Raw genomic sequence first — 17874 nt, forward strand, 5'->3', positions numbered from 1 at the left:
AGCAAGATCTGGCCTCCTAAAATGATGATTTTTGTTCCAGTATGACTCTTTCCTTTCCAGGATCAAAATTCAGTGGTTCCATTTGGGTTAGGATCAAAGCTATTAGAGGATTGTAAGCCGATGAGTTCATACCATAAAGTTAATTTTCCAAATTACATTGACAAGAAGTAGGACAAGAAGTTGTTTGTTTGCAAAAATGGTTTGAAGCTATAGCTTGCTACTTTTAGGACCTGTCCCTACTTATAATGCAGTCAGTGTGCTTTGTAGACATTAATTTTGTGCAGAGGGCGCCTAGGTGGCTCAGTTGGTTAAGTGACTGCCTTCAGCTCAGGTCATGATCCTGGAGTCCCGGGATCGAGTCCCGCATCGGGCTCCCTGCTCGGTGGGGAGTCTGCTTCTCCCTCTGACCCTCCTCCCTCTCATGCTCTCTGTCTCTCATTCTCATTCTCTCAAATAAATAAATAAAATCTTTAAAAAAAAATAATAATTTGTGCAAAAAAAAACACTCCAAGTTAGGCTGTCGCCTGCTTTTGTTTATCAGAAATAACAGTCCTGTATATCTTTTCTTTACTCTATTTCAGCATGTTTTTTCATGTTATTTCTTTTCATAACTAAGTATGTCCTCTGGTCAATCTTTTAACTCCCCAAGCAGAATACCTCTGGAGTCCTACAACAATTTTTCCTTCCTCTCATAAAATTTTGCAGCATAAGTTTTCTTGTTAAATATCTGTTTCTGCCACTCTATTGTGAGAATTTCCAGTGCAAGTGGTGTGTCTCATTCATCTCCATATCCATCATGTGTAGCTTAGTTCGTTGGCTTATGGTAAACATTTAATAGATGTAGATCCTTAAAATATTTGCTATATTGGGGGGAAAAAAACCCTATCGCCATAGGGGGGAAAAGCTCAAATAATTACATTAAACAGCTCCAAGGATCATGTGAATAGTAATAGAGCAAACCAGACCCTATGGGAGGGGCTCGGAGGCTACAGAGGTGAACTGACCGTCATATCACCCTTTTTAGCAAAGCACCAGCAGGACAAATGAAAAAGCTATGACACCAGCTAGGACGGATGGGGAGGCTTCAGGCAGGAAGCTGAACTGGAGTTACTAAAATAGAAATGTGTCATTTCTTTCGCCTTAAAATGCAGGCTCTGTATGCTTTCTATTAGACGTTTTTCTTTTTAATAACATTAATGTTTATCTGATTGCAAAATAATGCATATTTATAGTATGACATTTGGAAATTACATAAAAGAACACAAAACACATACGCAAAGGAATACTTAAAACACACGACCCCAAGATAACCACTGTTAGCATTCTGGCATATCTCTAGCCATTTTCTCCCCTAGAAAACAGGCATGAATACGTTTTCATTTTGCAAAAACGGAATGTGTCCTGCACGTATCTTTTTATAATGTGCTTTTTTTCCATTAGTCTACTGCTACCTAATATTCTCAATGTTTTTTTGTGCTGTGATTGTTTTCTTCAGTAGTTTGAGAGGACTCTACAGTCTAAGTGTGGTTAAGCTCCCCAGAGTCAGCACCACTTACTCTGAGAAAGCACACCTGAGTTCAGATCTCATCCCTGCCCTCCCAGCACCATGGCCCTGAGCAGCTTGCTCAGCCTTGCTGTGACTCAGTTTGCTTTTTTCATCTGTAAAATGGAACAAAAGTACCTACCTCGTAAGATTGTTTTAAGGAATGAATGAGAAAATCTATAAAAAGCCCTGAGGCCAGTGCTCGGCACATAGTACGTATCTAACAAATGATTACTTTTATTGTTTTTACCATATTTTATTTGATCCGTTTCCTAGCAATGCCTAATTTTTATTATTAAAACAGTGCTGGAATAAGCTTCCATCTAGGTAAATCTTTGCACATATGTATAATTATCACCCTATGAGAAATTCCTATGTAGAATTGAGTTGTCAGTATCTGAAACTCAGATTTTTGACAAAGGCTACCCTCCAGCTACAGTTTTCATTCTAACGGATATGTTGTGAGTGTGCCAGGGTTCCCTTTTTGTAACGGGTTGTTTTAGGCTGACTGCACAGTATCTGTGGCCTTCATTGAATTCAGTCATGAGGGAAAACCTATAAGAACTCCCCTTTGGTGGAAGAGCCAACCACCCAGCCCTTGTGTCACAACAGAGGGGCCTCTGTTACCCCGCCTCCTGGACCACTGATTTGGAAAGCTCTCTTTCTCTTTCTCCTTTTTCTTCCAAAATACCCTGCATCAAAGAGTCCAGGTTATCCACTAGAAAATAAATCAGTATGATTTATTTCCACGTTTCTTGTTCTTTACTTGTGAGATTGTGTTCTATAAGTAAATGTAAAAGAATATAGAGGGTCCTGAGAGCTCCAGTATTGAATCAGGGTGACATTATCTAGAAAGTTCTCCACTTGGTTTTTTAGCATTACATCAGATACTCTGAACATCCTGAAATTTAACTGCCTTGAAAAAACAGTAATGAGCAGCATATTTCATTTTATTTTTATGTTAATTTATTGGTATGACATGTACTATCAGTTCTACTGATAGTAGAACATTCCAAACAAGCAATTAAACTTAGATCTGTGTAATTTGATCTGTAGCTTTCCAGATATTAGTTTAGATAGAAAAGAATTTTTAAAAATATTTTAACTTAATTTTCACTCAAAATGCTCACCTAGTCTATCATTTGGGATCTACTTTATGCTTTAATATCAGTATTGCAGTGTCTTAATTATGGATCTGAGGGATTACATTGATTTGTAATTTAATCTAGTATCATCACCCATGTAAAGCAAATCTCCTGTGTTGAAAGGTCATTCAAAAACTTGGAATTGTTTTTAAGAGTATACTTACCTTGAGAAGCACTGAATAATACATGTAACTGTTGAATGACTGTATTGTACACCTGAAATGAATAGAACACTATTAACCACACTGAAATTAAAATTTTAAAAGTCTAGTGAGACAAAAGAAAAATATTTTAAAAATAGGAATCATTTCTAAATTTTTTTTATTCTGAAATTTATGATATTTTATGCACAGATATCACCACTCAAAATTTTTAATGTCTACTTTGGGTTATTTTTCAATAATCCTGACTCATTTATTTATTCAGCAAATATCTGTTGAATGCCTACTGTTCACTAGGCTCTTGGGATATAGTGATAAGTTTAGAAGTTTAAAAAATACACATGATGCCTAGGCTTTAATATATATATTAACAATACATATTAATATATACATATATTTAATAGTTTATTTCACTTGGATTGAATGTTAATTTTTGAAAACGCCTAAAGTTTCTACCAAGAATATAATGGATTGGGAAAATTTTTGAAATTATTTCGATTTTCAGTTTCTTCTTAGAACATGACATATTACTGGGCGCCTGGAAGGCTCAGTCGTTAAGCGTCTGCCTTTGGCTCAGGTCATGATCCCAGGGTCGTGGGATCGAGCCCCGCATCGGGCTCCCTGCTCAGCAGGAAGCCTGCTTCTCTCTCTCCCACTCCCCCTGCTTGTGTTCCCTCTCTCGCTGTCTCTTTCTGTCTAAATAAATAAATAAAATCTTTAAAAAAAAAAAGATTACATATTACTGTACAGTAAATTATTATAAAATGCAAAAAAAGTGTAAGTGAACCCGAAGACAGATTTTTTATTTGTCACTATTTGGGTAGAAATCATCTTGATAACAGTTTTCAAATGAATAGTGAAATAAAGTTCACAGACTAGTATCTGGTACCTTCATTTATATTTAAGATACAATTTTAAAAATGTGGCCATCCCCTTTTCTTTCTCTTCCTTGGTGTACCCTGTTTTCCTGGATTTCATCTTATTTTTCTTTCCTCTGTAACTGATTCAGGAATTCTCCCTTTGGAGGTGACTGAGGGTGGTCCTGAGAGCTGACCCCAGGCCGCTGATCAGTAATTCAGTTTTAACTTTTATTTTGTATTGAAAAAAAAAAATGAGCAGAGAGCTGCATATGCTCCCATTTGAGATCTTCAGTGGAAAAACTGCGAATTTAGTCTGGCTGCCCTGGGGAGGTGGTGAGACTGCTGGAAAAAAAGAAAATGTAGCCCCTTGGGATCTTCCAACAAGTGTGGCCACTGTACAACCTGCCTTATTGCTGAGTTTCGGTTCCCACTGAGAAGTTCCAACAAGAGTGGTTCCTATTTTGACTTTTTCCCCCGATGGAAAGTATTAGACACTAGCTAAGTAGGCCAAAAAGAATGAAAAGCCTGAATAGAAAAGATGGTAGAGGAAGTGAGTCAGTAAGGGAAACTTAAGAGAGAAGAAGGGAAAGAAAATTTCCAAGTTGATAAGAAAACATGGGCTCCAGGCAACAAAGGATAGCAAATTTTTGGCTAAGGCCATTGCTTCATCTCTCCCAGGTTTGCAAGTTTCTGGCCCACCTTGCCTCTCCTCCTGCCTATTGCAACTGCTCTCCTCCTTCCACACTCCACTCTTAAGTCTCCTTTCAACACACTTCCCCCTATACAGAAGGCTTCAGTGGCCACCTGCTAATTCTTCAATAAAACACAAATTCCTCGCTTAGTGAATCAGTGCTGGCCACAGTCTAGATCTCTCTGTCTGACCTTATCCCTCACTCCTGTTTTTCATGTTCCCTTTTCTCCAGCCATTCCAGACTGTTAACTTTGCCCCCAAGCATACCTTCTGCCTTTCACATCTCACCTTGTCCCTTAGGCCCAGAAAAGAACCACCATCTTTGCCAGTCGAAATCCTGTGGTAACTCTGAGCCCCAACTGCTTCATGAAGCTCTTCTGATCACCGCAGCCCAGAACAAGCCGTCCTTTCTCGAGACTCCTGTACCATGTCGTACCTCTCCTAATGCCTCTTGTTATTTATTTGTGCATGCTTTATTTTCCCCATAAGATCGTAAGCTCCTTGCAGGACAAAAGACACAGCTCTTCCTCCTTACTTCCTCCATAGTGGCTAGCATATCAGCTTCTTAAGAAAATATATCGGAGGAATGATAGAAAGAAATCGCATTAGGATCAAGGAGTCTAACACGAGTTTCACATTTTTATGCCTGATTTTATAGTCCCTTCAGTATAGAAAGAGAAGTAGCTATATGAGTATTTGTTTTAAATGGAGACTGTTCAGTACCTGGAGCCGTGAAATTTAGTCATTTGGTTCAACAGAACAGACCTCCCCCACTCGGTGGATGTCCGTGAGTATCTGCACTGCTGTCTAATGCCTGAAGCAGACACATCATGGGAAGGACGACTGAAGGAGTGCTGGGCCTTCTCAGGTCCTTTTTGTAGGTTTTCTCTCTTAGGAATGCAATTCCTTCCCTAATAAATGATATATATCTAATAGTGATTTAGATGCTTTGAACAGGGGACCAAGCATTACAAATATTCTACTAGGGATGCATGTGGGGAGAAGTGTGATGTTTTTCTCCCACCTAACTTTTCTGTGTGAACTAAATCCAAACGTATCTGGATTTTCGTAATTCAAAGAAAATCTCTACACCAACATTTTGAGAACACGTAGCTGCCAAGCGAAACCCAACAGCATATATTCCTTGGTGACATTCAGTCGGTTGAAGCTGTGTGCATGCAGAGGGAGCAGCTACATAAAACTGAGCTCGTATGCAAATGTGAACACTCCTCAATTCCAATTACACTGTGTATATTAAACCTTTCTTTAGAGGCTGCGGAATTTTCAGGAAAAATACAGCCAAGCTTGACCTTAAGTACCTTGCCTCATTATTTTTTTGTCATTTCCAGCTACTAGTCTCTCCAAAGAAAACAACTTTCTTGTTTCTTTTAGTTTTGTGTGTGCCCTGAGCTTTATTCCCAGTTGCTGCTACAAAAAACTGAAATGGTTCCAAACACCACTATTGTTTTTCTTTTTTTTCTCTGTAACTAATAGTTAAAGATCAAAGATAACTCCAGTACTTTTTTGTTGTAGAGTGTATATAAGACCAATTTTTCCCTAAAGGTATTTGCTGTCCAGGATTTTTTTCTTTCTTTCTTTTCTTTTCTTTTCTTTTCTCTTTCTTTCTTTCTTTTTTCTTTTTTTTTCCCCTGTTAGCTTTCTTTTCTAGAAGTAACTGAATGGTAGCTTTTTGATTTCACAGGGTCACTGGCAGTTGAATGGATAAAGAACTGGAGTGGGGCCATATGAAAAGCAGGGAGATGAGTTAGGAGGTTTTTAAAAAATATTTTATTATGGTATTTTCAAACAAAAAATGCTCCCTTAACTTTCCACCAAAATCATATTGTGATGACTAGTGACCTTGGGAAATGTTTTAATTTAGGCACTTTCTAAAGGCTCCTTCTAATGCTAAAGCTGAAAAATAATCTTTCCGTCAAAAGGCTTTCATTATTATGACAGTTCCCATGTAAATTTTTAATGTATCTATTGTAAGGGCCTATTATAGTTCTTATACAGTGTTTTTATAGTTTTATTCATTCTGTTAACTGGGAAAATGTTTCATCTGAACAGCCTTTGGTTCATTCTTTTAAAAAATTATATATGATATGAAGGAAAATAGTGAGTTTGTATATTATATAAATGTTTTTCCTAAAATGTCAGTTTTATTTTCTTATTCTTAGTGATTGGGTAGAACACTGTTTATTTTCATTTAAATATGTATCCTAAAGAAGCAGTTATTATTATGTTGTTTTGGAATACTTGTTCAGTTAAGCAGATTTTCTTCGCTGCATTTAGGAAGTAGGAGTGGAAACAGAAAATATATGATGATCATGAAAGAAATATAAATATTACAAGTGGCAATACTGTGTGAATAAATATGAATGTGAATCAGGAGACTAGTTTGGTAAACGTTACAATAAATACATGGCTAGCAAAAAATAGAACAAAGACATTTTTTCATATATTCAAAATGTTGAAGATAGTTCTAATATGATATATGTGATCTCATAAAGAGAGTATATTGAATGAACTACATCCTCGAATTGCTATTTTGTTCCTTATCAAAAGAAAAAAATAAGGAATGGCAACTTAGGGTCAAAAATAATGCCACAAATGAAATTTTGCTTTACTGTTTAGCCATAAGAAGCAATAAAGTGCCAGCCAAGACCAATGTTCTTTGATCTCACATTTCAACCTTCTTGTCCTCCAGATGAATGAAATGGTCTTTTCTCAAATGTTCAACAGGCCTTTTACCATTTGATAGGACAGTTATTTTTAAGAAGGTTTAAAATGTGATCTGGAAAACCACATTGACTCTCTGTGGCATATTTGCTATTCTTAGCCTGGTTGAATAAGCTGGAAGTGGATGAATAATTCAGGTCAGAAAGAAAACAGATGCTAAATATTACAAATAGGAAGGTTTTCCAGCAATGAGACTTTCATTTTAGGACTAGATGTTTGTTGGCACTTTTGGCATCATGACGATTATTGTCTTTCTCTCCAGCTGTTACACATCTGTATTGAAGGTTGGGGCAATTGGCGCTGGTCAGAGCCCTTCAGTGTGGACCATGCAGGGACGTTTATTAGAACTATTCAGTACAAGGGTCGGACTGCTTCCCTCGTCATCAAGGTTCGGCAACTCAGCGGCGTGCAAAAACAGGTGAGTTCCTTGTGTTCGTGACCCAGACAGCTCTTAATTCTTTCACGAAATTCATGGAAGCTGAACTGAAAGAAATGAAAATAATTAATAATTAAAAAACCCGCAGTGGTATGCCTATGTGTGCTTACTGCTGCCCTGCACCTGAGCACTTCATACGTGCTTGTTGATGATCCTGAGGATGATGATGGCTTCAAACCCTTTGTCTCACATCTTTTACAAGAGCTGCTAACGAGCAGTAAAATTTACTGATTTTAGTTTCACCTCTTCTCCCTGTCACCACCTACCTTCTGGTAGAGGTGCTAATGAGCTGTGAAATAGCCAAAAGGCCTTTATTAAGAAGGAAAGAAGCCCTGGGTGTTGGGGACTCTGGATAATCCAACAGTGGATAACCAGGAGTTGGTTCTCATACGCGTAAGAGTAATCTTCGAGAAAGTGTTGTGATACCTCCCATGACAAAGTGGGCCTGGGTCTCCAGCAAGCTTTCTTTTCCTAGGAGTTAATATTAACTGCAGTAAAAATTCACTACAGTCTAACTCTTGGCATATAAAACCTCAGCTCTCAGCACATATTTTTACGTATTTTATAAAACTTCCTTTTGGCTGTTTTTGAAGTTCTAAGACTGCAAAGGGGAAAAAAGTATCTGACACTTTTTTTGTGTTCTTAAGATGTGAAAATGTGGTTTTTAAAAGATGTTTTTCAAGCATGGCGCATATGACAAGAGTAGAAAGAAAAAAAGGAAGTATTAAAATCTGAAAACTGGCTTCACTGCACACATCATAACTGGATTTGTCATAAGAGTTTTAACATATACATCTGCGTCTGGATTGTAACAGTCTATCCAGAGCTTATGTGAACTGCGGACATGATAGAAACAGCCCTCAGTCCCTGGAAAAGGAAAAGGGGAGCTTTACTTATCAAGCAACATGGGCCAGTCCATTGCCATGTGCCAGGGGGCAGACCGGAAGCAAGTGGTGAGGTGAACAGTAGGACCTGTACCGAGTATGTTCTTGGTCTGCTCCTAATCAGGGAGCTAGAGACTTCATGTTCTCATTACTGTGGGCAACAGAAGTGAAAAGAATATAGCAGAAGAATCTTCCCAATGAACTGACTATTCCTCGAGTATTGATTGATTGCCTACGGTGGAACAGAGTGAAACAAAAGACACTAACCATGTGACACAGTCTTTGCTCTTAAGTTACAAATTTATATAAACCCAACAGTGTGTACAACTGACAGTAAGTGTGAAGGGAATTTAGAGGTTGCACTAAGAAGATATGACTCAAGTTGGGCTTTGGAAAACATGTAGAATTTGGATTAAGAGAGGACATTCCAAGTAGGCAGTGTAACATAACAATAGGAATATGGGACAAATGGGTCTTACTGGGACTCATGATGGGGCCAGCCTAGCTAAGCGTGAGCTTTGAGCTACAAAGTCTAAGAACAAGGCGTGTCACTGACTTTCATCTGCCCTCAGAACTGTCTTTATTGGATATGCTCTCAATAAATATCTGCCCAATTAATACATTCTGGTTTTCTGATCCTGTCACTCGTGGTCTTTCAAGAATGCCTTATCCACCTTCCCAGTCACCAGCATTCCTGAGAAATGGTCATTCAGCATCCATTTGAATACTCCAAATGATAAGAGGCTCATTTCCTCACACGGCAGCCCTTTCCACAATTGATGACTTCCAGCTCTAAATGAAGCTCTTTCCTAATTTTGAGCCCAAATCTCTCACCATTCAGCCAGTTTTTACCGTTCATCAGAACTTGTAAGATGTACGCAACAACTTATGGTGAGGACTAAGTTATCTCTCCTCTGTATTACAGCCCTTCAAAAACACAAGGGAGCTAGGATGTTTCCCCTTAGCTTCCTTTTCCTTAGACCAGTGGTTCTCAAACTTGCATGTACATCAGCATCGCCTAGAAGGCTTGTTAAAACATAGATTACTGGGTCCCACCCTCAGAGTTCCAGATTCAGGAGGTCTTGGATGTGACGTGAGAATTTGTATTTCTCACAAATTCTCAGGTGATACTGATGCTTCTGATCCAGGGGTCACACTTTGACCACCATGGCTCTGGTCTGAACTTTCCCAATTCATTCAGCTCTTTTGCATATGGTTGCTAGAACAATTAACAATTAATGGAATGGCAGGGTCACTCCATGGAGAAATGGTTTTCATGGTATGTCATTGGTGGTTAAGATCAGAGCCACTCTGGCTGTGTATCCGCTTGCTAGCTGTGTGATCTTCAGGTTATTTAACCTCTTTGTGAATCAATTTCCTCATCTGTCAAATGGGGATAGTAATAGTGCCTTTGTCACAAAGTTAGTGTGAGAATTAAACGCGTTTGTATATGCAAAGTGCTTAACAATAGTGCCTGGCCCGCTCACTGTCATAACTCAAACTATAGTTACAATAATGAAAAATTCCCAGGCAATGCATAACGTTGGTGGGACTTTGTTGTATTACGGTAGCGCGTTCTTCTGGGGCGCCTGGGTGGCTCAGTCGGCTAAGCATCTGACTTTGGCTCAGGTCATGATCTTGGGGTCCTGAGATGGAGCCCCACATCGGGTTCCCTGCTCCATGAGGGCCTGTTTCTCCCCCTTCCTCTTCCTCTGCCCCTCTTCCCATTTGCGCATGCACGCAGTCTCCTTCTCTCAACTAAATAAATAAAATCTTAAAAAAAAAAAAAAAAGACAAAAACAGTAGTGCCTCCTTCTTGCATAGATATTATGTATCTTCAAGGAATAATATGAAGTTTCAGGGATAAATTAATGTATACTGTGTTCCTGAGCAGATACTATGCATTGCAACAGTGTACTGTTAGGTTAGAAAAGTTGGCTATGAAACGTACCTTTTTTAAAAATTCTCACAAAATGTTACTTACCTTTTTTCCCCCTGACTATAAGAGATTTCCTGGCCCTAATATTTATTGCCTAATATCTTAGGCAAATTTCTTAACCTTTCTGTGTGTCATACTCCTTTTACAAAAGAAAGCACCTAGTAAATATTAGTTCACTGTTGTTATTTTTATGTTAACTATTTAAAAATAGTTCTGAAAACACAGGAGTCTAAAGTAGAAAAGAAAATTACCCATATTTCTGCCATGCAAAGATAAATACTGTTACTACTTTGGTGTATTTTTTCTACTCTTTTTTTTTTTTTCTTCTGTGCAGATATTTTTTAACCAACCTGAGATCTGATTATAATTAGTTTTTCAACTTGTTTTTTTCACTTAACATTATATGATGCTTATCTTCTCATGTTATCTACAATTCCTAGACTATCTTTTTAATGGTTGCATAATAATTTGCCGTATGGTATGTTGAAACACATTTAGACATCCCCTTGTTGCTGCACTTTTTAGATAATTTCCAATTTGTTGCCATAATAAATCGTTAAATAAATATCTGTGAGTATACATATGTAGGTCTATGTCTGTCCTTAAAATAATTTGCTATAAAATTTAATTACCTGAGCAAAGGATGTGAATGTTTTTGTGGTACTTGATACATTTTCCCAGACTAAAAACATGTACTTTATTCTTTAACCAAAATTCATTGTTTTGTGTCACCAGATTCTTGTTAGGGCTACATTAATCCTTTAAATAACTAAATACATATATTTGTCCCAACCATCTGCTGACTCTCTGAGTTTTTCAAACTATTAGCATTTCTTAAAAATCTTAGTGTAAAGAGGGGTTCAAATCAGACTAACAAAAAAATTTCCATACATTAGAAGTTTAAGGAATCCTTTTAATCATTCTCTCTGTTAATGTCAAATATTCAGATTTTAAGGCATCTGGTGACAAATCACATTTCAAGATATCCAAACGTTATTTGGATATTTAGTAATTATTTTCTGTAGGGACTCCCTCTCACACTTGTCTCTGCTTGTATCCTATTGTAACAAATTATCTTATTAAAAAAAAAAAAAAGAATGTAGCCAGACAGGAAGGGACTTTTTGGGAATCAATAATGGAAGCATAAGCCACCCTCCCATTGCATTTACCTTTCTGAAAGAAGTACCATCTTCTTCCATGGGAACTGGCAAAGTCCATTTTCCATTCCCACTGTCATGGAAGACACACACACACACACACACACACACACACACACACACACAACTTATAACTTAGAGTTTGAGCATTTATTGTCATAGCCAAATGAGATTGGGCTCTAAATTAGGGCCATTTTAAACACTCAGCCGAGTAGTGAAAAGTAGAACACAGAAATAGCAATTCATTTTAACTTAGGAAGAAGCACATGGAAAATGGTTTGTACTGAACCCACGTAATACTGAAAGGTTCAGCGGTCCACCAACTTCAAAACAACTGCTGCATATATCACAGTTGTGAAAAACCTTTCTAGTCTTCCAGTTGGATTTAATTTTTTTATTGTCAGGGTAGATTAACTAAAATTCAGATTAGCTCCAGTAGGAGTACATCAGAGACACAGGATTTCCTCAATTAGCCAGGGTGGGAAGGAAGATAGGAATCAAGGTTTCAGAAGAGCTTTGTGGATTCCTGCCTCTCACATCTTGGCTTCTTTCCTTCTGCCCCACCTGGGCTGGGAAATTTGCAATAAACCACAGCTGCCTAATTTCCAAGCTCCATTTGGGGAGGTGAGTGTGTGCAGCTCCCTGATGTACCTTAAGTGCATTAACACACCCCTGGATAATGGAGAATTGGCTAATGCACTCCTGAACAATGAGGTTTGGTTATTTGTACCCTGCCTTTCTTATACCTCTGCCATGGCCCCAACTGAATGAAAATGGGCCACATACAAAATTTCTCAGGAACTCTGTACAGTATACAGCTACCCATGTACACACATTGACGTCCATGTTTCCCATCCCCTCATTGAGGAAAGCTTTACCACTCTAAAAACGTAAATGTACATATGTATATATATTTGTATCTTTATACATACACTTTTAATCAGGGCTAAGGTATCATTTTCCAGTGCATCTGGTGCTCTGGAGTTATTCTTTAATATCGCTATTCTTCTTGGCACTGATCTAATAAGAGTTCTGAAACCTGCTAAGTAAAATCATATGTGGAAATCTTCAATACACATCTTTGTGGCTTTGGGGAAAGAGGAGAATTAGTGTGAAACCTGGAAATGTGTATTAAAGAGAAACCCTACATTAAAAAAAATTAAGTAGCTGTCTTCAACTGATAAATTAATCTTGAAATTCTGACCATAATTTTCAAAATAAAGGCATTGTAAGTGTTGCCACTTTGAAGAAAAGCAGACATGGCTCTCACTGAACTCTGCATGGGAGCAGCTATGAAGAACACCATTCCGAGGAGTAGCCATTTGGATTTTCCTTCATCTAAGTAGCCTTCTCTCCCTGGCCACTTTTAAGGGTTTTCTTTTTATCAAATTTGAAAGCCTATTTAACAGGCTTTATAGTTGAAAATGAAACTATAAAAACCCACCAAGAGGATCTTTGTCTTTAGACAAAGTGAGTCCCAGATGGTTGCAGAAATTCTGTGGTTTCTGAGAGACAGCAAAATTCTCTCCTAAATTTCATGGGGCCCAAAGGTTCTGAAGCAAGAGCAGTGCGCATACATTGCCAGACCTGCGCACATCAAGAGGAAGAACAGAATGAAACTGCCTCAGAGCTTTCACGTGTTTACTTAAAGTTAGACAATGCTAAGGCCTCGTAAGACTTACCCATGAGTGCTTAGTAACTCCTAGCATGTGCTGAAGGAAAGCTTGCCTGCTAACTCATGACTCATGGTTCAGTTGACTTCTGTGTTTGTTTTTGAGAAAACATTGTTTTAAAAGATTATTGAAACAACAATGACATTTAATTTTTGGTCTATCAATGTAGCAGGTTTATAATGAACTAAATAATAGTTCATTCGTAAATAATCATATTTATTTGTATAAATAATAGTTGACTTATAGTGATGTTTACAAAGTTCTCTTAATCATATATGAAAATGTATCCAGGGGCGCCTGGGTGGCTCAGTCGTTGGGCATCTGCCTTCAGCTCAGGTCATGATCCCAGGGTCCTGGGATCGAGCCCCGCATCCGGCTCCCTGCTCAGCGGGGAGTCTGCTTCTCCCTCTCCCCCTCCCCCTGCTTGTGTTCTCTCTCTCGCTGTGTCTCTCTGTCAAATAAATAAATAAAATCTTTAAAAAGAAAAAGAAAGAAAATGCATCCATTAGGGTGTTTTAAGTTTGAAGTAACAAAATAGGCTTTTTAATCTTCACAGTAAGCTAATGAGATGTAGGTGCTATTTTTGTTCCTATGTTTACATTTATTATCTCATATAATAAGGAAGAAGGCAGGTTAGGTGTTGGTTAATTAAGCCACTCAGTGCTATATCTGCTTCTCTGCTACCCTCTTGGATTTGCCTTTTTTGTCTCAAGATGGCCACAAAAGCTACATGTCCACATATATATCCTCTCATAACATCTTCCGTGACAGACAAGAAGCGGGGCTTTCTCTTCTCAAATTGTCTCCCTTATCAAGGAGTAAAATCTTTAGCCTTTTAGCAGTCTTCCCTTTTCATATTATTAGCCAAACCGTGCCCCGTGTTCACCCCTCAAGTAATCACCAGCAAAAGGAGAATGGAATTACAAGGATTCGTTTGTGCCGATTACGACACAGACTCTGGGGGCCGTGGAGGTGTCCACGTGCCCTGGGTACTTTGCTGCGTTTTGAGACCTGAACCAAATCAGGGTTACTAATAACCAGGGAGAAGGAGGGACCACCTCTTTGGAATAGAACCAGTGGCATCTGCCGCATTTACATTATGATAGGCAGTCTTTATTCTCTTTTTTATGGTTTCTGGGTTTTCTTAATTGGTAGGTATTAATATTATGAAAGACAGACCTTCAGAGTGATTATCAACACAGACTCCAGGCCAGAGAGTCTGGGTAACATCAGGCAAGTTATCCAACATCTCCATGCCTCCGTTTTTCCCTTGTTAAGATGACAAGTCCTAGTAGCACCTATTTTATATGGTTGCTGTGAGAATGAAAGAGTTAATTTGTAAAAATGCTTTGTAATAGGACGTGTGTGCATACGCTCATACTATACGTGCGTACGTACGTACATATGTATGCAGAGAAAGAGCGGGAGAGATTTATTTTAAATTACTTTAAACACAGTTGTGAAGGCTGAAACCCAGAAGAGCTTACATGTAGTTCCAGCCTGAAAGCCTGAAAGCCTGAAAGCCGGTAGGCTAAAGACCCACGAAAAGCTGATTTTTTTCAGTCCATGTCCAAAGGCCAGGAAAGACCGATGTCTCAGTTCAGTCAGGCAGGAGGAGTCCCTCTTACACAGGCTCTTTGTTCTATTCAGATCTTTAGTTGACAGGATGAGGCCCACCCACATTAGGGGAGGGCCCTCTGCTTTACTCAGTTTACCAATTCAAATATTAACCTCACCCAGAAGCACAAGACACACCCAGAATAACAGACACACCCAGAATAACGCTTGACCGAGCATCTGTGCAGCCCGTGGCCCATACAGGTTGACACATACAATTAACCATCACATGCTTAGACCTTTAAGTAAACCACACATATATGGGGGTGTGTGTGTGTGTGATTACTGTTTTTATAATCTGGAGAAAAATATTATAAATAAGAATATCCAGTATGTGGAAGTCCTATGTTTTCCAGTCATGGTAAATATTTGTATTACAGAAGGATTCACTGCATAGGAATAAATTTTGCATTATCTTTTCAATTTCAACCAATTTAAGAGGTATTTCTTAATGCCTACTGTGAACTGTACTCTTAGCTGAATGAAAAATTGGGTGATCCCTGAGTTTTTGGATCATTCTGTGTGTTTTACAAAGCCACATGCTTCTACTCTATGAGAAAGCTTGAATAAAATAAACTATAATTAGGCAAAAGTTGTTTGTATTATCAGTTTATAAAGTGATCTCTTATTGCATAAGACTGCAAGATACCCTTGGAAGCCAGCCTTGGAAGTAGATAAATGGCCAGTTGGCCTCTCAGCCACCAGAGCAGAAGTCTTGTGCTCAGTCCCTGTCCTTTGTGACTGCTACATCATGTGACATCAGTGACTGCCACCTCCTGGTGCGTCTCTTCTCAGGGCTTCAGCTTTCCCTGATTCACCTCCACGATCCTTTGCCTCTTCTTCCCGGGCCCCTTCCCTGGCTCTTTGCCCCGAGTCTGCCCCTGAACTGTTGGTCAGTTGCTGGTTTAAGCCTTCACCTCTTTTCTGAGTCAGCTATTTTCTGTCTGTGCACATTTGCAAGGCTTTCATTCCATAGGTCTGCTATCTCCAGCCTCACCTCACTCTCCAGCACCCACCCAGGCTGCGGACCCTGCATGTGCCTGTCCTTTGACTTCCATAAACTCAACATGACCAAAGCAAAATCCCTTTCTCCTCCCAAGCCTTTCTTCCTGTGTGCTCTAAATAAGCTCATGGCTTCATGTTCTTGCCATTAAAACCAACATAGTTAATTCTGTCTGAACAATTAACGTGTTACCAGGTCATGAAATCTGAATGGATGAAACTTTGTTTATTATCTTTTAGATTATCATCTGTGGAAGACAGATCATCTGTAGTTACTTGTCTCAAAGCATAGAACTAAGAGTCGTTCAGCATTACATTGGTCAAGATGGACAAGCTGTGATTCGAGAACATTTTGACTGCCTCGCAGCCAAACAGAAATTGCCTTCATACATACTAGAAAACAGTGAACTGACAGAGTTGTGTGTGAAGGCCAAAGGAGATGAAGATTGGTCAAGAGACGTGTGCTTGGAATCTAAGTCCCCTGAGTATAGCATTGTCATTCAGGTATGAGAAGTAGGACAGTCTGGAATAGAGCAGTTTTAAAATTAAAAATTTCTCCTTGTGCTCTTTATTCAGTACAGCGCTTTATTTTAAAAAATGACCTGTACAAAAGAGGGAGATCTGAAATAAGATAAAAAAAAAACTTTGAATATTGCTTCTCAAACGGTTTCATCCCATCCCACAACAACACAGCTGTTGTATCAGTTCCAGTAGTTTTTAGAGCCGAGATGCTACCCCTTTCAGGTGGAGGCAAGTTATATCTTGAGAAAAATCCTGATGCTCCAGGGCTTAGGGTGGGGGTGCAGGGGAGAGGGGTGGGGAGGGTATGTCCTGCCCACTTGAGAATCTTTGCAACTGTCTGTTCCTTTTTTATCTCTTCCTCCCATTCCACCATCATCACTTTCCTTGCCATGAAAGACAAATCCTCCCCTCCATTCTCCCACCCAGTCTTGTGTCAGTCTCGCCTCATACAAATGCCTTTGTCTTTAAGCATTGGCCTTGGGGCGCCTGGGTGGCTCAGATGGTTGGGCATCTGCCTTCGGCTTGGGTCATGATCTCCAGGTCCTGGGATCAAGCCCCGGGTCGGGCTCCCTGCTCAGCAGGGAGTCTGCTTCTCCCTCTTCCTCTGCCTCTCCCCACTGCTCCTGCTCTCTCTCTCTCTCTCTATCTCTCTCTCTCTCTCTGTATCTCCCGGTCTCAAATGAATAAATAAAAAAATTCTTAAGAAAACAAAAAGGAAAGCATTGGCCTCATTGACTCACTGCACATTCAGTTTATGCCATAATGAAGTCTGGTTTTGCTTATTCTCTGTTTTTAATGGCTTTTTTCTATAACTTTAAACTTTTTAATCCTCCCAACTGACATTATATGTGCGCCTCATTTTGATTAATTAGTAAACTGTTCAGTATTTAATAGAAGCCTTTTCTACCTCATGGCAGGTGCCATCTTCAAACAGTTCCATTTTTTATGTCTGGTGCACAGTTTTGACATTAGAACCCAACTCTCAAGTGCAACAACGAATGGTGAGTGCTTTCCAATCCTAAAATATGGTATATGACTCTGACCTTTCCTGTTCTGAAATAAATTAAGGTCAGAGTGACCCAGGGAAGAGATTTATTGCAAGTTTGTTTCAGCATCAAACAGCTGGGGTACTGCAACAAAGCAAATATGAAAGTTGTCTGTCCTTTTGTTTTTATAGATTGTGTTCAGCCCTCTTTTTATCATGAGGAGTCATCTTCCAGACCCCATTATCATACATTTGGAGAAAAGGAGTCTGGGATTGAGTGAAACACAAATTATTCCCGGAAAAGGACAGGAAAAACCACTGCAAAACATAGAACCTGACCTTGTGCATCACCTAACATTTCAAGCAAGGTACTGGAAAAGTCCTTACGTTTTCCTAAGAGAGATTCAGAAGAAAAGCAATCTTATACTATTGAGGGGAAGAAGGAGGATAGAATTCTTTGTATGTATGAATCCTTATCTTATGAGAATGTTTTTTTATAATTGCCCTGCCTAGTGTT

General features: G+C 39.0%; 1 protein-coding gene across 2 annotated transcripts in view; it reads left to right on the top strand.

Annotated features, from left to right (window-relative positions):
• The window catches only part of VPS13B (vacuolar protein sorting 13 homolog B), a 762353-nt gene that overhangs the window by 692930 nt on the left and 51549 nt on the right, over positions 1-17874 (top strand). For both annotated transcript variants that reach the window (XM_021688693.1, XM_021688692.1), the window contains 4 exons: positions 7405-7560; positions 16091-16354; positions 17290-17373; positions 17550-17725. In XM_021688693.1, coding sequence (XP_021544368.1) covers positions 7405-7560; positions 16091-16354; positions 17290-17373; positions 17550-17725 — 680 coding nt within the window. The remainder of the gene's footprint in view (positions 1-7404; positions 7561-16090; positions 16355-17289; positions 17374-17549; positions 17726-17874) is intronic.

Source organism: Neomonachus schauinslandi, chromosome 4 (assembly GCF_002201575.2).
Source record: "Neomonachus schauinslandi chromosome 4, ASM220157v2, whole genome shotgun sequence".
Taxonomy (NCBI): Eukaryota; Metazoa; Chordata; class Mammalia; order Carnivora; family Phocidae; genus Neomonachus; species Neomonachus schauinslandi.